Source organism: Lithobates pipiens, unplaced genomic scaffold, assembly GCF_037356315.1.
Source record: "Lithobates pipiens isolate NorthernLeopardFrog02 unplaced genomic scaffold, aLitPip1_a1.2 Scaffold_8, whole genome shotgun sequence".
Taxonomy (NCBI): Eukaryota; Metazoa; Chordata; class Amphibia; order Anura; family Ranidae; genus Lithobates; species Lithobates pipiens.
In genome coordinates this window covers 61,456,495-61,479,980 of record NW_027507903.1, presented here as the reverse complement: position 1 = coordinate 61,479,980, position 23,486 = coordinate 61,456,495, and the positions used below count along the sequence as shown (strand labels likewise).

Sequence of the window (23,486 nt, the reverse complement as noted above, 5' to 3'; positions counted from 1 at the left end):
AACATTAAAAGGATAACATCCCAGCGACACTCAGCACTAAAGGGAAAAGTAAAGATTTACAAAGTAGACAACTCAGCAGTAACTAAAGAGCACAGTAGGGGCAATTTAATAAAGCTGCTGTGCCACTTTTCTGGCATTAATCCCTCTAGTTAGGGCTGGTTCATACCAGATGCAATCCCGGGCATTGGGCAAAGTTTCACATGGATTCCAATGACCCTAGTTCACACCAGTGCATTGCGTTCCAGTGCAGTCAATAGAAGTAGAAGACGCTGTATTGTTTCTGTATGGAATGCATCTGAAATGTGGCAAAACATAAAAAAATGCATCAGAATGCATCAAAAATGTGCATGCAGAAACACATCCAAAACACTGAAATTGTGGTGTGAACTGACCCTTAAAGTGGTTGTAAACCCTTACAAACCACTTTGACCTACAGGTAAGCCTAGATTAAGGCTTACCTGTAGGTCCAAGCAATATCTCCTAAACCTATATGGTTTAGGAGATATTTGCCCGAAAACGGGCACCGCTGTCTACGGAGCATGCTCCGTAGACAGCGGCGCGCAGGTGCACTGAGCACGGCATTCTCAGCGACGGAGCTGCCGCACCTGTCGGCTCCCGTGCGCATGCGCGGGAGTGACGTCATCGCGGCTTCGCCGAATGACAGCGGCGGAGCTGCGAGACCCCACCAACAAGATGGATGCGGCGGACTACAGGGGACAGCGGCGACTTTGCTGGCTCCTGTGTCAGGTAAGTGACACATAATGGGCTACTATGCGATGCATAGTAGTCCATTATGCTTTGCCTTTGCAGGGAATGAAAGAGGAAGTAAAGTCATCAGGGTTTACTTCCTCTTTAAAGATTCAGTAAACCCGCATCATAAATAAAAAAATAAAAACTATCAATAAATGGTGTATTACACACTGTTCATACTCAGCCACTATGAGATTCATTTTCTGTACGCTGCAATAAGCCTGGTTGATCTTTTTGCGCTCTATCTCTGTTCATGTCCCCAGTTCAGGTAGGGACAGGGGTCTCCAAACTATGACCCTCCAGTTGTTCAGGAACTACAATTCCCATCATGCCTAGTCATGTCTGTGAATGTCAGAGTTTTACAATGCCTAATGGGGCATGTAGTTCTGCAACAGCGGGAGGGTCGTAGTTTGGAGATCCCTGAGTGAGGGATTTTGCAGCTGTGGCAATTCTGCACATTTTCAGTGAGTTTCTATGCCAAACATTTCCTCCCTATCTGGGACGTCCATGTGACTATAGAAGTCACATATGTGGGTTTATACACAGTGCTAAACGACAGCCCACTCCCTCCCTCCTTCTCCATGCCCACTAATTGGGGATATTATATGAAGATTAGTGGAGGTTTTACCTCCCTCTTATTCTAAGACACAGACTGGAGGAGCGTGACACAAAATAAAGATTTGATTTCAAATATTTGTATGACAATGTAAAACAGTTTAAAAATAAGTAATTCATATCAATACTCTGTATCCCAAACGCTGTTTTTTTAACCACTTCAGCCCCGGACCAATTGTCAGCCCAAGGACCAGATGTACAATTTCGCACTGCACTGTTTTAACTGGTAATTGCGCGGTAATGCAATGTTGTACCCAAACGAAATTTGCATCCTTTTCTTCCCACAAATAGAGCTTTCTTTTGATGGTATTGGATTGCCTCTGCGATTTTTATTTTTTATGATATAAAAGGAAAAAGACTTAAAATTTTGTAAAAAAAATAAAGATATTTTCTACTTTTTGTTATAAGAAAAATCAAATAAACTCAATTTTAGTCATACATTTAGGCTGAAATGTATTCAGCCACATGTCTTTAGTAAAAAAAATGCCAATAAGCGTATATTTATTGGTTTGCGCAAAAGTTATAGCGTCTACAAACTAGAGTACATTTTCTGGAATTTACACAGCTTTTAATTTATGACTGCCTATCTCATTTCTTGAGATGCTAAAATGGCAGAGCAGTACAACCCCCCCCCCCCCCCCAAATGACCCCATTTTGGAAAGTAGACACCCCAAGGAAATTGCTGAGGGGCATGTTGAGCCCATTGAATATTTTTTTTTGTCCCAAGTGATTGAATAATGACAAAAAAATATATATATATATATATTGCTCACACATGCTATGGGCATAAGTGGAATTACACCCCAAAATAAATTTTGCTGCTTCTCCCGAGTACGGGGATACCACATTTTTGGGAGTCTAGCCGCGTACGGGACCCCGAAAACCAATCACTGCCTTCAGGATTTCTAAGGGTGCAAATTTTTGATTTCACTCCTCGCTACCTATTACAGTTTCGAAGGCCATAAAATGCCAAAATAACACAAAACCCCCCAAATGACCCCATTTTGGAAAGTAGACACCCCAAGCTATTTATTGAGAGGCATGTTGAGTCCATGGAATATTTTATATTTTGCCACAAGTTGCAGGAATATTAAATTTTTTTTTTTTTTGCACAAAGTTGTCACTAAATGATAAATTGCTTACACATGCTATGGGCATAAGTGAAATTATACCCCAAAATAAATTCTGCTGCTTCTCCTGAGTACGGAGATACCACGTGTGGGACTTTTTGGGAGCCTATCTGCGTACGGGACCCCGAAAACCAAGCACCACCTTCAGGATTTAAATCTAAAAAGCTACCAAAAAAAAAAAACTGTTAGCGATCGCAGGGATCAGGCCTGACTCTGCGAACGCTGCAGTTATGTGTTTAGTGTTTTGTAAGTGACAGTGATCGATCGATACTGCACTTGGGTGGGCTGGGCGGAGGGGCAAAACGCAGGTGCTAGCAGGTATCTGGGCAGTTCCGGCTAACAATGCGTTTTTTTTGGAACCCTAAACTGCTGGGGACGCTAGTATAGATCTGATCAGTCAGATATTGATCTGTTCAGATTCTATACTACTGCGGGAGGTATATGCTTTGTGCGTGGGTGTTAGCGGTACTGGCACTAACCTAGCGCTGCCTGGGGCGACGCAGACCCTATCTGACCTTAAAACCTAACTATATCACCCGCCGGGTGATCAGGGGGTTAAACCTTTATTGGGTAATAAATGGTGGGTGCCCTGATGCTATAAAAAGCAAACTAACCAGAGTCACCCGTAACACTTATACGGTGATCACTGGTGAAAGGGTTAACTAGGGGCAATCAGGGGGTTAAAACCTTTATTAGGTAGTATATGGGGGTCCCTGACGCTATATAAAAATCTGACGGGGAACCTAAATAACTGGCTAACCAGCGTCACCAGTGACACATACGGTGATCGCTGGTGAAAGGGTTAACTAGGGGCAATCAGGGGGTTAAAACCTTTATTGGGTAGTATATGGGGGTACCTAACGCTATAAAAACCTGGCGGTGAACCTAAAAAATAACTAGCTACCTAGCGGCACCAGTGACACTAATGCAGCGATCAGAAAAACAAATAAATAAACGATCACTGCAATCAGTGACACTGTGACGACGGGGGAGGGGGGGGGGGGGTCGATCGGGGGTGACAGTGTGCCTATGTGTACCTTCATGTCAGTGTAGTGTTGGTGCACACTTACGATGTCCTCTCCTCGCAGTCAGGTCAAAAAGGCCGCCCCGAGGAGAGTGACATCACTTCCTCCCTGCCTGTGTTTACACTACACAGGCAGGGGAAGCTTCTCATTTGCCAGGAGCGATCGAGAGGGGATGGCCAAAAACCAATGGCCATCCCCTCATCCTGGATCACTCCTGAAGCGAAACGGATCGCCGCAGCCAGCGGGAGGGGGTCCGATCGGACTCCTGACCCGCTGGAAGGCAAGCACGTACGGGTACGTGCTTGTGCCCGTACATGCCATTCTGCCGACGTAGATTTACATGCGGCAGTCCTTAAGTGGTTAAACATGTGATTAGCAGCAGAGGACTAGAAGATCCTCTTGATTATATTTTCCTGCAGACAGGCTGGGAAAGAGCTCGGTCATAGGACAGCTGTATACCGATTAGGGAAAAAGGTCATTTGGATTTTGTTTTTGTTTGTTTTTTTATAATTATTAAAATGATTACAGTGCCATTATCCAAATACAGAACTAAAAGGGACAATGTAAATTACTGGGCACATTTACCCCCTTCCTGACCAGGCCAATTTTCAGCTTTCAGCACTCTCACACTTTGAAAGACAATTGGTCATGCTACAGTGTATTCATTTTTTCACGCTTTCTTTTGGTGGTATTTAACCACTTCCCGCCCATGCTATAGCCGAATGGTGTGGTCCCAAGCTTGCGCTGTCAGCGCGTCCCTGCGTTGTGCTCGGTGATCACCTGCTCGGCTGATCACAGATCGGAGTAAGGCACCGATCCCAGCCACTAACACGTGGTCAGCTGTCAGCCAATGACAGCTGATCACGTAATGTAAACAGAAGATCAGTAAACAAGGGTTTTTTTCCCCCTCACACGGACAGCACAGGGGGGGAGCTGATCGCCGGCTTCTGTCAGAGGGACATCGGTCCCTCGCACAGAGAGCTGCTGCTGCCTTGTCTGTGCCCACCTATCAGTGCCCACAGTGCCATCTACCTTTGCCACCCAGTGCTGCCAATGTCCTTCAGTGCCACCCATTAGCGCTGCCTCACCAGCGTCGCCTCATCGGGTAGGCACTGATCTGTGCCCATCAGCGCCACCACATCTGTGCCCATCAGTGCAGCCGCACCAGCGCACATTAAGGAGAAAAAATTATCAGTTTTACAAATTATAAAACAAAACTATGAACTGATTTTGTTTTCTCAATTTTCGGTCTTTTTTTTTTTTTAAGCTAAAAATAAAAAAATACAGCAGTTATTAAATACCACCAAAAGAAAGCTCTATTTGTGTAAGAAAAAGGATAAAAATGTCATTTGGGTACAGTGGTGCATGACCGCGTAATTTTCAAAGTGCGACAGCGCTGAATGTTAAAAATTTGATTGGGCAGGAAGGGGGTTTAAGTGGCCAGTAGGCAAATGGTTAATGACCACTGGGGTTTTTTGTATTTTTTACTAAACAAAAAGGCAGAAAATTTGGGAATTTATGAATAATATATTATATATATATATTATACCATTTAGGTGGTCATTCATAGGCATGAAGTTTTGAAGGCCATGATCTGTATTAGCCCAAAACTGTTACTACCTGCATATTTCGGATGTTTTAATTTTTACATTAAAAGATTTTCTTATGCAGCAATCCCTCTTGATTTGAATATATCTCAAGCAATATATATATATATATATATATATATATATATATATATATATATATATATATATATATATATATATATATATATTTATTTTATTTTTTTTTTTTTTTTTTTTTTTTTTTTTTATCTATATATTTATTTATGAATCTAACCTTTTAATAGACCTTCACATCCTGTACCTATTTTTTCTTTGAACACGGAGTGCTCCAATGCAGTGTGCAAGCTGAGGGGGAGAGGTCAAAGTACGGTAGGCAAGGTTAACGGATAACGAAGCTATTGGCAATCTAGAAATCTACGACAAAGATCTAAAAAAAAAAAAAAACATGCTCAGAGACTTCACGAATGAACTCAACTGAGCCGAAAAAGATGACATAGCAATCAAAATCAAAGTGTTCATACTACATTTTTATGGTGTGACGTTTAAGCAAACCAATGGCTTTTGCAACCAAATTAAAGCGGGATTCCACCCTAAAGTGGAACATCCGCTGATCGGAACCCCCCCCCCCTCCGGTGTCACAATTGACACCTTTCAGGGGGGAGGGGGGTGGAGATACCTGTCAAAGACAGGTATTTTCACCCACTTCCGGGCATAGACTCCCACGGGAGTCTACGCCATTTCCTGCCCTGCCGCGCTGTCTGCTGGGACACACACGGGTCCCAGTGACAGCACGGAGATTTCCTATTGCGCGGCGCGGCTCGCGCATGCGCAGTAGGGAACCGGGAAGTGAAGCCGATTCGCTTCACTTCCTGATTCCCTCACCTAGAATGGCGGCGGCAGCAGCCGAGGCCCGAACGGTCGATCGGCCTCGGCTGCCGGCATCGCTGGAACCCGGGACAGGTGAGTGTCCATTTATTAAAAGTCAGCAGCTGTAGTATTTATAGCTGCTGGCTTTTAATATTTTTTTTGGGCGGAATCCCTCTTTAACAGTTTAACCAGGACTAATGCAGCGCACACACGATCGGTTTTCCTGTTGGAAAAAACTCTGAAGGTTTTTCCGACGGAGTTCGGCTGAAACTGTCTTGCGTACACACGATCACACCAAAGTCCGACTGTTAAGAACCCGGTGACGTACAACACGTACGACGGGACTAGAAAAAGGAAGTTCAATAGCCAGTAGCCAATAGCTTCCGTCTCATACTTGCTTCAAAGCATGCGTAGTTTTTGGTCTGTCGGAACAGCATACAGAGACAAGCGGTTTTCCCGATAGAAATTGGTTCAGTTGGAAATATTTAAAACATGTTCTATTTCTAAGTCCGTCAGAATTTTCATAAAAAAAGTCTGATGAGGCATACACACAATCAGACTATATGATGAAAAGCTTCCGTCTGCCTTTTTCTGTTGGACATTCCACTTGTGTGTACGCGGCATTAGTTGTTCATCCCACCAAATAAGATCCCTATCACACTGCTACACTTTTACTGTGCTAAAACTCACCTTTCCAGCCCTACAAAAGCACATGAAAAAGGATGCCCCTTTAAATCCTATGTAACTGCTAACATTGCTGTGCTGCGTTTTTGAAGTCCTGCATGTTGCATCCTTGGTGCACTTCTCAAAAGTGTACCTTCCAATGCAAGTCAATGGGAACTCCTCAAAAGTGTGCATTTTGAGTCACGTGTGTCCATGTTCACAGGTAAATGCTGGGAGTCAGGAAATCAGAAAGCACATGGCAAATGCATTAAAAGCATGTTAAAAATACAATGAGTTTTTGAAAGAAAATCATACCATATATTTAGGAGCATCGGTGTGAAAGGGCCCTCACAGTACAGTATGCTCAGCCACAATGTTGGTTAATTTTGGGTTTATTTAGCTGAAAATACTACATGCATTAGCAGACACCTTTAGCAGTAAACAGAAGGAAACCTAAAAAAAAAGAAAAAACTATCAAAAATGCCCTTCACATCTTAGTGCAGTGATGGCAAACCTTAGCACCCCCATATGTTTTGGAACTACATTTCCCATAATTCTAATTCACTCTACGGTGTAGCTGAGCATCATAGGAAATTTAGTTCCAAATCATCTGGGGTGCCGAGGTTCACCATCACTCTCTTAGGGTTCCATTTAACATAAAGCGTGTGTTACCCCAAAACGTCATATGAAATGTGCCTGATGTACCATGTACTTGTATGAGAACATATCCTGTTCTCTTTGTATTGCTTACTTTATATGAAATCCCTGGTGTTCCTGCCAGTTCCTCTGCTTTGCTATTAAAAACTGACTACACTAAGCAGATGTCACAGTCCCATCATACCCTGGGACTGTGACATCATAAGGGGTGGAGTCGCCGCATGACATCACCTGGTGACCCCGCCCCATGCCTATATAAGTTGTTGCGCACCACACACGGCATTACAGCCGGAGAGAGCATTGAGTCAACATCAGAAGAAGAGAAGAAGGATGAAGACAATGGAAAAGACCAGGCAACCACTAGCAAATGAGTGAGCAAAAAAGCAGAAGATAGCGGAGGAGCCCGGCAGAAGACAGCGGGAGAAGAGGCCAGAGAGAGCAAAGTCAGAAGAGACCCCCAGAGCTGCCTAATAAATTACTTTAAAACCCTGTGTAGTGCATTTTTTTTATTGTCACTTTTTTCCCCAGGTGAATGGGTAGGGGTACGATGTCTCCCATACTCATTCACATAGGGTGCGGGGCTGGGATCTGGAGGTCCTCTCATTAAAGGGGGCGCCCAGATTCAGATAAGCCCCCCGCCTGCAGACCCTGACAGACAACGGCCAGGGTTGTTGGTAAGAGGCTCTTGTCCTCATCAACATGGCGACAAGGTGCTTTGGGGTGGGGGCCCAAAGCACCAACTCTCCATGTTGAGGGCATGTGGCTTGGTATGGTCCAGGGGGGAGGCTCGCTCGCCCCCTTTCCTGACCTGCTGGGCTGTGTGCTCTGATAAGGGCCTGGTATGGATCTTGGGGGACCCCCACACCATTCTTTTTTGGTGTGGGGGTTCCCCTTAAGATCCACACCAGACCGAAGGATCTGGTATTGTCTTGGGGGGGGGGGGGGGGCTTCACGCAAATTTTTTCTTTAAATTTTCACTGGGTTCCCCCCTCAAGATTCTCAGCACACAAGTCGCACCGCAAGTCAGATCCTTTTGATCCGACTTCTGGTGCGACCTCTATTCAAGTCAATGGGCTCCCATAGGGAACCATCAATATTTAAGAGAGACAGAGAAACGTGGCTGAAAGCCAGCGCAAAGTAACGTGCATTGAATTCACTGCAAAACACAGATAAAATCGCGTTTTTAACACCCTTTTTTGGCGTCTGCAATGGCTTTACAGCCCGTTTTTTTTTAAAACGTCCATGGGTATGCAGCCTAAAAAGTCAGCAGCTACAAAAAAAAAAGTGTACCTGCTGACTTTTAATAGACAGACACTCACCTGTCCTCCCATGGGCCAGCGATGTGGCAGCCAGAAGCCTCGCTTCTCTCCACGGTGCCGTCATTGCAAGTGTGGGCACCCGGCTGTGACAGCTTGGGGCTTCACAACCAGGTGCGCAGTGCACATGCGCGAGGTGCGCCACACGTTCTGAATGGCCAGGCAATATTCTGGGTCCTGTGACATGTCCCAGAAGATTGCAGGGAGGGAGGGGGGAGAGGAGAACTGCTTGGCGTCAAGAGCAGCAGTGGGAGCTAGGTACATGCACAGTCCTCTGGGGAAGCCTGCTGTGTCGGTGGGTGGAGTGGGCGTGGGCCCGTTCAGAGATGCGTGCATTGCGCGTGTTGGATGAAGCGGCGCACACTCGGCTCACGGGGGGGCGTATCCCACAGCCGTCTCTTGTTCTCCTCCCTCTCCACCAGCTGAGGCAATCTAGCCACCTCGGCTGATTGGAGAGGGGAGGATATTTAAACAAGCACCAAACGTCTGCCAGGCATCCACCACATTCTGTTGTTGGATGTCATGGCAGACTGATGGAAACACTATGGAATCCTTTGTCTACTAAGGTAAATTTTCTTGTTATGGATCGCTTTATAATTATTTACTCTCTTTCATCTATATATTTTTCTGCCTATACAATCAAAGGCAAAACAATCTTCTAATATAATACTGTTTTATATATTATCAAATTATTTAATATAATGTTTTAAAATTATAACCAATATAATGTTATTATAAAAATAAATTCCTTCCATAAAATTATTTATTATTAACAAATTCTTACTACTAGAATAAGCCTTCCAAAAAAAATAAAGAAAATATTTAAAATAGACTTTACTGATTGATTTTTTTTTCATATAGATGTATTGCACATATTAATATAATTCAATAAAAAAATGTATAAAAAAAAAATTTTTAAATAAAGAAAATATTTAAAATAAACTTTACTGATATACATTTTTTTTTCATATAGATGTATTGCACATACTAATATAAATTGAATACAAATAAATGTGAGGCCAAATCCTCTTTTCTCTGCATTTCTCCTAAAAATGATATACTTTGATACCTTACAGGGCTGGCTGTTTTTTGTGAGCAAGTCCGGGGCGTTTTTTATTAACTGCTTTATTTCACGGCTTAATCTGGCTCAGACATTTAATAAACAACATCACTAAGAGATTTTGAAGCTGTGAAACTGCTCGCCACATCTGTTTTATAGTCTGTTGTTTTTAACCAAAATATCATAAAATGCCACCCTAATACGTAAGTGCACTATGTGTAAATTATAATATTCTATTTTTTGAATAATTTTATGTTTTTGTATTTCTTTTTTTCAACATATCTCATTGTATACCATCTATATTTTTTGAATAGAAATGTTCTCTTGTTCTAATGCACACCCGAGGAAGGAGGCATATTCTTACTCCAAAACGCGCCAGCTGCAAGAGTATCAGAATTTACTGCATGTACAGTGGTGGCTTATATGTTAATGTATTTCCCATGTTTTTATGACATTTCATAATTAATAAATTACTGTTTTTCTGTATTCTATTATACCTTTTTTCATTTAATTGGTGCCTTAAAAGTCCATTTAAGGGGTTTTTTTTTGTGTTGAATTCTGTCAAAACTAGGTACTCGCTCACTCCCACCCCCCCAAAAAAAATGACATGCCAAATGTGGCATGTCAGGAGGTCAGGAGTCCTTAATCAATTTCAAACCGGACCATTTTGCTGGCTTAAGACCAGACCACTTTTTGTGACGTGGCTCCCAAACAAAATTGACGTCCTTTTTTTTCCCCACAAATAGAGCTTTCTTTTGGTGGTATTTGATCACCCCTGCGGTTTTTATTTTTTGTGCAAACAAAAATAGGGTGACAATTTTGAAAATAAAAAACGCATTATTTTTTACTTTTTGTTATAATAAATATCCCGCAAAAATATCAAAAAAAAAAAAACGTCCCCCTCAGTTTAGGCCGATACGTATTCTTCTACATATTTTTGGTAAAAAAAAAAAAAAAATCAAAAAAAAAAAAAAAAATCACAATAAGCGATTATTGATTGGTTTACAAAGAGGGGGGGGGGGGATTTATATCTCCATATACTGGGACTTTTAATGAAACGCACAAGAAACGAGTATGGGACTTTAAATGAGGCAGGCTCAAAAACAATGTAAGAGTAGAAATTGTATTATTAATTATACATGAATGTCAAGGAGCGTTTCTATGTTACCAATGACTATTCAATACATATACAGACATGAATTCCGAGTAAACATGATATAGAACTTAATAATCATAACAGGGAAAAAGATTTATACAAATTTCAAAGAAATAGTACAGTAATAAAAGTACCACAGAATTCATAAAAACGTTGTAACAAATGATGGAAATGTGAGGGATTGCATCCTCACTAGCTCCACGCATTTCGTCGCTTGACCGACTCATCAGGAGCAAATGTATAATGTCTGTAAATAATGAATAATAACGTGTTCTAAATTAAAAAGCCCATAGTATAAGAAATATTATATACAAATAAATTTTATATAGAAAAAAGATAGTCAAGTCCACAGAACTTGCACCCTGTAGGAATGCCGAACATGAGTTGTCCCGGTGTGCATGGGTCACCACATCAAGCCTCCACCGGGAGCTGAGGCGCAAGGAGTCCGCCCAGAGCACCCGGCCGACAATGAGGAGCCCTCAGCCAGCAAATAGAGTAATTGGAGTATTATGCCGATAATGGCAAGTACAATCTATAAGATAAATAGAAGGTATTTTTTATGATGAACCTGGTAGCACTGCCAAGTACCAAAGAAATAAAATGCCTGGAGAAAGAGAAGTGACGTGACAGTGCACAGATGGAGCCATTAAAACAACCACCTAAAAGATGTGCAAAGAAGGTTACAAAAGAGTAAAGCAATACAAAGTGAAGGAAATATATAGACCAAGAGAAATGAAAGATGGGCAAGTGACCATATACAATCGTATTAAGTGATGACCATAGAAGATCAGCATGAGTATAATTGAAACAATGGATCAAAAAAGGAAGTATATGATGAAACCACTGTGTATAAGTACCCATAAATAGTGGATATCAGACCAATGCATGATATGAGGCAGGTAGTGCAAACCGGTCATCCAGTCAGCCGTGAATGGGGATGCCCAAGCCGGCCAGCCAAATAGGGCAGATGTGCGCCGTCACGCAAGCATGACGACGAGCGGGAGCCATCCGGCCGCCAATGACGCCAAAACTACACTCCCGCCAAACATCAGCTAGATGGACAATGCCATGGTAACCAAGCGGTGCTCAATGAGGACATCACTGGTGCGGCAAAAGTCACGTAAACCCATTTATTTCAATTGAATCTGTTTTTACCACTTTAGCCCCGGAAAGGATTTACCCCCTTCCTGACCTAAGCACTTTTTCAGTTTCGGCACTGCGTCGCTTTAACTGACAATTGCAGTCATGCGACGTGGCTCCCAAACCAAATTGACGTTCTTTTTTTCCCCACAAATAGCGCTTTCTTTTGGTGGCATTTGATTTTTTTTGGTGGTTTGGTGGTTTTGATTTTTTGCGCTATAAACAAAAATAGAGCGACAATTTTGAAGAAAAAAAAAACGCATTATTTTATTACATTTTGCTATAATAAACATCCCCCAAAAATATATAAAAAAAACCTATTTTTTTCCTGTTTGGGCCGATACGTATTCTTCTACATATTTTTGGTAAAAAAAATTAAATTGCAATAAGCGATTATTGATTGGTTTGCACAAAAGTTATAGCATTTACAAAATAGGGGATAGTTTTATGGCATTTTTATTAATTTTTGTTTTTACTAGTAATGATGACGGTCAGCGATTTTTATTGTGACTGCGACATTATGGCGGACACATCGGAAATTTTTGACACATTTTTGGGACCACAGTCATTTATACAGCAATCAGTGCTATACAAATGCACAGACTCCTGTGTTAATGACACTGGTAGCGAAGGGGTTAACCACTAGGGGGCAGTGTATGAGTTTAGGGTGTCCTGGGGAGTGTTTCTAACTGTGGGGGGGTGTGGCTACATGTGACACGTCACTGATCTCTGCTGCCAATCACAGGGAGCAGAGATCAGTGACACTGCCACTAGTCAGAACGGGGAGATGCTCGTTTACATTAGCATCTCCCCGTGCTTCCTCTTCGTGAGGCGATCACAGGTATCCCTACGGCAATCGAGTCCACGGGACCTGCGACGCGACTCACGGAGGTTGCAGGCCGCGCACGAGCAGGCCGCCTCTTAAAGGGCCACGTACAGGTACATTAGTGTGCCTGTACAAGCCCTTCTGCCGACACATAGACATGAGGTGGTCAGCAAGCAGTTAATCAATGCAAAAAGGTGAAGAGATTAACCACTTAAGGACCGGGCCTCTTTTTCAGACTGTGTTTACAAGGTAAGAACTTTTTTTTTTGCTAGAAAATTACTAAGAACCCCCAAACATTATACATTTTTTTTCTAACACCCTAGAGAATAAAATGGCGGTCATTGCAATACTTTCTGTCACACCGTATTTGCGCAGCGGTCTTACAAGCGCACTTTTTTTTTTTTTAAATACAGTTTTTATAATTCAAAAATAAGACAGTAGTAAAGTTAGCCCAATTTTTTTTTTATATTGTGAAAGATAATGTTAAGCTGAGTAAATTGATACCCAACATATCACACTTCAAAATTGTGCCTGCTCGTGGAATGGCGAGAGAGAGGAGGTCTAAGTCTAGAATAATTGCTCTCGCTATACCGATTGCGGCGATACCTCACATGTGTGGTTTGAACACCATTTTCATATGTGGGCGCTACTCACGTATGCATTTGCTTCTGCATGCGAGTTCAGCAGGACGGGGCACATTTAAAAATAAATTTTTTTTTTCTTATTTTTTATTTTACGTTTAATTTTTTATTTTTACACGGTTTTGAAATAAAAAAAATAAAATAAATTGTGTCACTTTTATTCCTATGTAAGCATCCCTTGTAATAGAAAAAAGCATGGCAGGTCTTCTTAAATATGAGATCTGGGGTCAAAAAGACCCCATAAGACCCCATATTTTGCCATTTTGAAATAAAATCCAATGGCGTGTCTGTGGAAATGCTGGACTCGGGAGCGCTCCCGCAAGGTAAACCCCTTGGGAAAGCGATTCTCCTAGGGGGGTTTTCTGATGCGGGGAGGTGCCGTGAGAGCCGCCGGGGGACCCCAATAGAGGATATTCAGGGCCACTCTGTGCAAAAAGAGCCGAACAGTGAAGGTATGTATGACATGTACATTATAAAAAAAACGATCCTTTACAATCACGTTAAGGTCGGGGCCTATTTTTCAAACTTGTTTACATTTTAGAAAAATTACTTACTAAAAATATATATAATGTTTGGGGGTTCTAACACCCTAGAGAATAAAATAGCAGTTGTTGCAAAACTTTGTCACACAGTATTTGCGCAGCGGTCTTACAAACGCACTTTTTTGGGAAAAATTTGCAAATCCATGCTCTATGGCAGGGATATGCAATTAGTGGACCTCCAGCTGTTGCAAAACTACAAGTCCCATCATGCCTCTGCCTCTGGGTGTCATGCTTGTGGCTGTCAGTGTCTTGCTATGCCTCATGGGACTTGTAGTTCTGCAACAGCTGGAGGTCCGCTAATTGCATATCCCTGCTTTATGGTATAGAGCTGAGTGAGGGGAAGTTGGTCCCCACCCTTCTCCAGACCATTGCAGAGCAGAAGGAACGTCCAACATTATTTTATTTTCAAACGACTTTTATTTTTTATTTTTTTATTGCATTTTAGTGTAAATATGAGATCTGAGGTCTTTTTGAACCCAGATCTCATATTTATGGAGATCCTGCCATGCTTTTTTTCTATTACAAGGGATGTTTATAGTCCTTGTAGAAGGAATAAAAGCGACACATTTTTTTTTTTAAAGAACAGTGTAGGAAAAAAAAAAAAAAAAAAAAAAAAAAAAAAAGGTAAAATAAGAAAAGAAAACTTTTTTTTTTTTTTTTTTAGATGCTCCCGTCCCGTGCAGAAGCAAATGCATACGTGAGTAGCGCTCGCATATGAAAATGGTGTTCAAACCACATGTGAGGTATCACCGCGATCAGAAGAGCGAGAGCAACAATTCTAGCCCTTGATCTCCTCTGTAACTAAAAACATGCAACCTGCAGAATTTTTTAAACATCGCATATGGAGATTTTTAAAGGGTAAAAGTTTGTCACCATTCCACGAGCGGGCACAACTTTGAAGTATGACATGTTGGGTAACAATTTACTCGGTAAGACCGCTGCGCAAATACAGTATGACAAAAAGTATTGCAACGACCACCATTTTATTCTCTACGTTGTTTGAAAGAAAAAATATACCATGTGTGGGGGGTTTTTATAAGCAATTTTCTAGCAAAAAAAATAAAAAATTATTTGTAAACAACAAGGCCCGGTCCTCAAGTGGTTAAGGCATTCTAAAAGTAGAGAGTTTTTGTTTCAAACCATTCATTAGAAAATTACAGTTTAAAAATGACTATATGACATACATGTACTTGCGCAGCGCATTTCTTTAAAAAAGAATATAAGATTATTGGCTAGTACACACCATCAGAAATTCGGATGAAAAATAACGCTTTTGAAGCGACTGCACGATATTCTGATCGCTAGTACACAGCTTTTGAGAGTCAACAATGACAGGTTATTCAAAATTATCTGAAGGGACAAACGCAAAAACATTTTCTCTTTTACCAGAGGGAATGATTTTCATTTAATCAGTACAGTATCGGTCTAAAAAAAATAAATCAGAAGACCAAGACCACGCATGCTCAGAAACGAAAGAATACAATTCAATACATACATCTGAAGTTGTATTCTGTCGTACGAGAATTTTTGAAACTTTAGTGTCTTCTTCATTTTCAATAGGAGACTAGCGTCCAAAAGAAAGAGGGGGGGGGGGGGGGAGGGAACGTACGTCCGAAGTTTTCATTGTGTATACGAGGCTTAAGATGACCAGGGAACTTTTCATAAAACACTGCAATTTTAAATAGCAACCAGCATTAACAGAGCCAAGTTCTGCTGAAATACAGCTTGGCGGCAGAAAACAAAAACATGATACTGCAGTGAGAAAATAGAAATCTTGAATCCAACCAATAGCATAAACCCCAAAATTAACAAAATATGAAATGAGATTTGTTTGTACACAAGCCCTACCCACACCATTATAAAATCAGCTGCAGTCATATAAGCAAAATATAAACCCCTTTTCAGAATCAAGAATCATACCTCTTCTATGTAAAGTTTTGCCCTGATTTTAGTCTTCTGTCTTATGTCCATGAGCAAAAGCTACAATCTACTTCAATAGACACACCAATATATTTGCATTCATCTTATAATTTGAGGTTTTTGGTTAGGCAGGTTAAGACAGGTATACAACATCTGGACAACAAATACCTACGTACAACTCACTGAATCCAATCATCTCATGTATATTTTCTTATTATAAGAAGAAAATACTATCTAACCATTTTAGCAGGGCTTGACAAATTTACTTTGAATCTAGGAGCCAGTTAAAAAAAAGTTAGGAGCCACTTTTTTTTTGCATTGTATGGATCGTCAGCGCCCGGGGTAAGGCCAGTAATTTTCCCACCTAACCCTAACTCGCAAAGGAGCATCCAGTCAATAACTCCAATGTAACGGCGTTACATCAGGGTTCTGGGCTGGCCAGAAAGAGTAAGGCTGGGTTTACACTGCAGCACGGAGCGGCTCACAGCAGGGGTCCGATGCGTCCCCATTTACCATTTCAGATCCGATTTCAGTCCGAATTTTTGGTTGCATGCCACCTTTAAGGGACCAGCAGACACACAGGACCCTTCTGCAGTTCGCTCCAAAGCCGTCCCAGAGCGCTCCATAGAGAGCTTGTTACAATCTAACATGTGAATTGGATGCGGGGAAACCCACATCCAATTTGCAATAGTGTGAACTCAGCCAGACACTAAAAACCTGTTATAGGGGCAAACTGCTTATTATGCCTAATGCATCATGACTGTAGCATGTAAAACACCCTCATCTGATGCCTAATGCAGCTTAAGGCTGGCCAAAATATGTCTCTACTGCACATTTTTACAGCCCAACTGCACAGCTAAATGAAGCCTTAGACACTTTAAATAAAATACAAAAAAGGATGAAAGAAGAAGTATCCCTGCTGATCTTCTGCTGCCTCTTTGCATCCACTTCCTGCCTACATGTGCGTCCCCCACAGGGACTCTTCTAACTCATATCTAGCTGCGTCACCTCCCCTACTCCACCTCAAAGCACACAGTAAATTTTACAAGGAGTGCCATCTCAGAATGCCACAGCACAGACACAGAAACACCCCCCCCCCCCCATCATGGCTGCCCTGCACACAGCCCAGGCAGCTCCCCTGCACCACCCTCCACCAGAAAACCACCCGATCAGAGTACTGACAGTCTGCCTACTCTGTCAGGTGGAGGCTACACAGGCTTTCGGGTCACCCTCTGCCGAAGCCTTACCTCCACCCGCCGACTCCTCCCGCAATGTGTAGGTGGGCTCTGGAGGGGGAAGTCGAGCTTGGCGGCAATGCGGCGCAGCCAGAAGAGAACAAACAGCTGCCACAGAGGTAAGCCATTCATGTGCAGACCCTGCTTGGGCATTGGAGGAGGAGGGGACAGCACCCCTGTGAGGAGAGTGGGTCCCCTTCCCTCCCACATAAGTCACAGATGGACATCGTACTACTGGAAAACCATGGAGACCAGCCAGGGAGAGAGAGAATGATTGGCTGCCAAGCCCTGCATGTCTAGGGTGTCGGGAGTTGCAGTGAGTGGGCTGGTGGTAGCCCAAGCGACAGGGCATGGCTTCTGGTCACCATGGCGACCTGAGATTTGTCGAGCCCTGAATATTAGTACACTCAATTTACCATAATAAAATCCAACGCATACTTTCCTTTTCCCTTAAATTTTATAGGATCTATTCTAAGCCAAAAAAATTGTATCTTTTCCTACTGAGAAATGTAACCTCTTGAGGTAAACATTACATTCACAACAGTATTTTCCCATTGCAGTGCCTCTCAAACCATTAAATCACTCCATAGCAAGAGATTAAAAATGCATGTTAATCACTTAAGGGCTGAGCCTCTTTTTCAGATTCGGTGTTTACATGTTTAAAACAGTTTTTTTTTTGCTAGAAAATTACTTAGAACCCCCAAACGTTTTTTTTCTAACGCCCTAGAGAATAAAATGGCGGTCACTGCAATACTTTTTTTTCACACCGTATTTGTGCAGTGGTCTTACAAGCGCACTTTTTTGGAAGAAAAAAAAAAATCACTCAATACCTTACGGCTCCCAAGAGGGCCTCCCGGCGAGGTGGGAGAACAGGAATGCTGGAGGGGAAGAATCTGTTTGGCGGCCAAGAGAGAAACTATCTTGTAGCCTGAGGAAATCGGATCGCAGAACCATTGGTCGGACAGTCGAGAGGACCGCCGGGCTGCAAACTCCCGAAGGCGACCCCCTCCGCCCAAGACATGGGTGGGGGCAAACCCTCATGCACTTTTGTTCGCAGGCTTGCGGTTCCAGGGACGTTTCTGTCCTTCTGTGGTCGTCCTGTCGGGGCTGGGGACGTTTGGCCGAAGCTCCGGGCGGACGAAAAGGCAGTTTGTGAGCGGAAAAGGAGGGCCCTTGCCTACGGCGTGGCTCCTTAGCCTTCCTGGCCTGTGGGAGTACTGTTCAGAAGTGCAAACCATCCAACTTGAAGGAGCTGGAGCATTTTGCAATGAGGAATGGGCAAAAATCCCAGTGGCAAGATGTGGCAAGCTCATAGAGACTTATTCAAAGCAACTTGGAGCTGTGATAACCGAAAAAGGAGGGCTCTACAAAGTAATCATTTTAGGGAGGTGAATCTTTATGCACATTTCTGTTATTTTGTCCTATTTGTTGTTTGCTTCACAATAAAAAAGAAATAAATAAAAATAAAATTAAAAAAAAGACACACATCTTCAAAGTTGTGGGCATGTTCTGTAAATTAAATGAGGCAAATCCTTAAACAATCCATGTTAATTCCAGGTTGTGAGGCAACAAAACCTGAAAAACGTCAAGGGGCGTGAATACTTTTGCAAGGCACTGTAAAAAAAAAAAAAAAAAAAAAATATGGATTCATCGGGCCAGGCCACCTTCTTTCATTGCTCCATGGTCCAGTTCTTATACTCTTGATTTTGGCTGTGGACACGGGTCAGCATGGTCACTGTAATGTCCATTTTTATCTGCTTTTAAAACATGAACTTCAAGGACAACATTTTTTTTGCTGCCTAATATATCCCACCGACTTTTGGATGCCATTGTAACGAGATAATCAATGCTATTCACTTTTCTTATCCGTGATCTTAATGTTATGGCTGATCACTGCAAATCTTTAATCTTTTGTTAGGACAGAGTTCCAATCTAGTTTACAAGGGATAATGAAATCTACCAGAACACTACAGACAGAGTTAGTTATGGTAAACATTAGACATGTGCATTCGTTTTCGTCCGAATGCATTTTCGTCCGAATTTCAGCTATTTTAGTTTTCGTTTTGACAAACGATAACGAAAGCACAAAATCCGAAAAACGAAAGATCCGACATAAATAAATGCTTTATTTTCGTTTTCATTGTTACAACAGTTCGATATAGAATAGGAGATTCGACATGACTCTGACAACAATCTGTGTCTATAGAACCTGTGGTCGAATGTGCTTAACCTTACCTCTATTAGTCCAAGATTATATAGAGAAAAGATTCGACAGAGAAAAAAGATTTGACAGAGAGAAAAGATTCTGCAAGTTACTGTCCTAAAAAGTGTTTGGGGACCCGGGTCCTGCCCCAGGGGACATGTATCAATGCAAAAAAAAGTTTTAAAAACGGACGTTTTTTCGGGAGCAGTGATTTTAATAATGATTAAAGTGAAACAATAAAAGTGTAATATTCCTTTAAATTTCGTAGGGGGGGGTGTCTATAGTATGCCTGTGAAGGGGCGCATGTTTCCCGTGCTTAGAACTGTCGCTGCACAAAGTGTCATTTATGCAGGAAAAAAAGTCCTTTAAAATCACTCGCAGCTATTATGAATTGTCGGCTCCCGTAATACAGAGAACACTCATTGAAAGTCATTGATAAAAAAATAAATAAATAAATAAAAAAAAAAGCGTGGGGGTCCCCCAAATTCAATTTCCAGGCCCTTCAGGTCTGGTATGGATATTAAGGGGAACCCTGCCTCAAATTTAAGAAAAAATTTGACGTGGGGTTCCCCCTAAATATCCATAACCAGACCCTTCAGGTCTGGTATGGATATTAAGGGGAACCCCGCGTCAAATTTAAAAAAAATTTGACATGGGGTTCCCCCTAAAAATCCATACCAGACCCTTTATCCGAGCACGCAACCTGGCAGGCCGCAGGAAAAGAGGGGGGGACGAGAGAGCGGCCCCCCCTCCCTCCTGAACCGTACCAGGCCACATGCCCTCAACATTGGGAGGATGCTTTGGGGGTCCGTGACCCCTCAAAGCACCTTGTCCCCATGTTGATGAGGACAAGGGCCTCATCCCCACAACCCTGGCCGGTGGTTGTGGAGGTCTGCGGGCGGGGGGCTTATCAGAATCTGGAAGCCCCCTTTAACAAGGGGACCCCCAGATCCCGCCCCCCCCCCCTGTTTGAAATGGTAAGGGGGTACAAAAGTACCCCTACCATTTCACAAAGAAAGTGTAAAAAATGGTTAAATAAAACAAACACACTTTTGAAAAATTCCTTTATTAAAAATAAAAAAAAGATTCCAGCGGCGGTAATCCACTCTTGCTATCCAGCGACGGACGGTCAGCTCTCCATCGATGTCTAATGTCATCCAGCGCAGCGCAGCATCCTTCTTCTGTCTCCTCCACGGAGACACTGGAGGCATTCCGGCGCTGACGTTTCTTATATACGGAGGGCGGGGCCACCCGTCACCTGACCCCGCCCCCCTCTGACGCAAGGGGAAACCCGGGGTTCCCTGTGACGTAGGGGTGACCCGCACCCCTCTGATGTAACACAGGCAGGTTTCCGTTACATCAGAGGGGGGCGGGGTCACCCATACGTCACGGGGAACCCTGGGTTTCCCCTTGCGTCAGAGGGGGGCGGGGTCAGGTGACGGGTGGCCCCGCCCTCCGTATATAAGAAACGTCAGCGCCGGAATGCCTGCAGTGTCTCCGTGGAGGAGACAGAAGAAGGATGCTGCGCTGCGCTGGATGACATGAGACATCGCTGGAGAGATGACCGTCCGTCGCTGGATAGCAAGAGTGGATTACCGCCGCTGGAATCTTTTTTTTATTTTTAATAAAGGAATTTTTAAAAAGTGTGTTTGTTTTATTTAAACATTTTTTACACTTTCTTTGTGAAATGGTAGGGGTACTTTTGTACCCCCTTACCATTTCAAACAGGGGGGGGGCCGGGATCTGGGGGTCCCCTTGTTAAAGGGGGCTTCCAGATTCTGATAAGCCCCCCGCCCGCAGACCTCCACAACCACCGGCCAGGGTTGTGGGGATGAGGCCCTTGTCCTCATCAACATGGGGACAAGGTGCTTTGAGGGGTCCCGGACCCCCAAAGCATCCTCCCAATGTTGAGGGCATGTGGCCTGGTACGGTTCAGGAGGGAGGGGGGGCCGCTCTCTCGTCCCCCCCTCTTTTCCTGCGGCCTGCCAGGTTGCGTGCTCGGATAAAGGGTCTGGTATGGATTTTTAGGGGGAACCCCACGTCAATTTTTTTTTTAATTTGATGCGGGGTTCCCCTTAATATCCATACCAGACCTGAAGGGTCTGGTTATGGATATTTAGGGGGAACCCCACGTCAAATTTTTTCTTAAATTTGAGGCAGGGTTCTCCTTAATATCCATACCAGACCTGAAGGGCCTGGTAATTGAATTTGGGGGACCCCCACGCTTTTTTTTTTATTTATTTATTTATTTATTTTTTTATCAATGACTTTCAATGAGTGTTCTCTGTATTACGGGAGCCGACAATTCATAATAGCTGCGAGTGATTTTAAAGGACTTTTTTTCCTGCATAAATGACACTTTGTGCAGGGACAATTCTAAGCACCAGAAACATGCGCCCCTTCACAGGCATACTATAGACAACCCCCCTCTACGAAATTTAAAGGAATATTACACTTTTATTGTTTCACTTTAATCATTATTAAAATCACTGCTCCCGAAAAAACGGCCGTTTTTAAAACTTTTTTTTGCATTGATACATGTCCCCTGGGGCAGGACCCGGGTCCCCAAACACTTTTTAGGACAGTAACTTGCAAATTAGCCTTTAAAATTAGCACTTTAGATTTTGAACGTTGGAGTCCCACAGACTTTAATAGGGTTCTAAAGTATGCTATATACGAGCTCCATCGAATCTTCTTTATACATTCGACAGACACCATAAGCCTTCCAAGACAGATTCGACCGTAATTCATGTGGATTTTCGGACGAATGCAATTTTTGAACGAAAAACGAAATAAATAAAAACGAATTTCGGGAGTAACTAAATAAATTAAGTTTTCAGACGAAAACGAAATTCCGAAACGAAATATTTTACTCTGCACATGTCTAGTAAACATAGCTCCTCATCCCCCTCCTAAATACAATTAAGTAGGATTTTTTCTGTGCTGGACTTTCCAGAAAAGAGCATCTAAACAGGTAAGCTGCAATTTTCATTTATTGTTTAAGCTATTACATTAATGGGAACATGTAGCAAATATAAAGCAGGCAATATTTAGTTGCAAAAGTGGAAATGCACTTTAATATACTTGACCAATAAAGTGAATTCTGATCTTGCACATCTACCATTTCATGTCTATGGCCAGTTCATGGGCTAAAGATAGTCTTACAGAGTCCACCAAGCTATGTAAAACTGATCAGTCGTGTGCACTGTGCTGGTAAGTTGACTTAAAAAAAAAAAAATACATAAAATAAAGTTCAATTCACACGGCTTCCTAATCCCTGCTTTGATTCCAAGGCAGAAACTGTCAAATAGGCAGATCTCCACACTTAGATCCCTTCATCCCGCAAGTGAGAGTGAATCCCCTCCACAAAACCACTCTAAAATGTAAACTCCATGTTAAAAAAAAAAAAAAAAAAACCAACCAACCAAAAGTTATGAGAAAAATGAATAAACTTACCTCACACCCTGGCTTCCACCTTAGAGAGGGTGACATCAAGGGAAAGCAGAGTATCCCAGATCTCACAAGAAGACACTCCTGTACGCGACATCACCCTTGTGTAGACAGTGTGGACAAAAGCCAGGGCCAAGTAGAATTTTCATTTTTCTCCTAATGGGTCTAAAAGATAAGCAGACCCAGAATGTTCATACAAGATCTGCTTTAGGATGCCTAAATTTGCCATGAAAAAAATCCCTTTGTATATAAATACTTTAAGAAAATCCAAGCCTAAACCATACACACTAACATCTAACCGCTATCTAGATGCGTACTGAACTTATTTTTCCATTTGGTTTGTTTTACATAATGATAGCAATAAACTGCAAGGGTAAGTCCACCTGCTGGGAACAGTGTCTCTACCATCTGGGTTTTTTTCCCATTTGAAAGTCTACAGAACATGTGATAAGTCACAGGTCTGCCTTGTGCTCAGTATCCAGCTCTGTTAAGTAATAGCCTGAAGCATAAATGACAAACCCCAGAATCTCTTTATCTCACAATCTTCATGGTGGAAACTAAAAGTTTATCAATCAACAACCAGACAAGAAGAAAATTAGATTTTTGCACTTCCTTTTGGAGTTTGGGGGGGGGGGGGGCAGTATAATCCCTACTTCCAAGCATACCTCAGTTTGGTGAAATAGTAGTATCAAGATCATTACAGCAACCGATGATTATGTGTC

The 23,486-nt window shown here is 42.4% G+C and overlaps 1 protein-coding gene across 1 annotated transcript in view; it reads right to left on the bottom strand.

The window, feature by feature from the left end:
• Positions 1–22,840, bottom strand: part of TRPM7 (transient receptor potential cation channel subfamily M member 7) — a 177,420-nt gene extending 154,580 nt beyond the window's left edge. The window contains 1 exon segment of the mRNA XM_077473924.1: positions 22,771–22,840. Within this exon segment, the coding sequence (XP_077330050.1) occupies positions 22,771–22,806 (36 nt within the window). The 5' untranslated portion in view covers positions 22,807–22,840.
• Between the last annotated feature and the right edge of the window lie 646 nt (positions 22,841–23,486).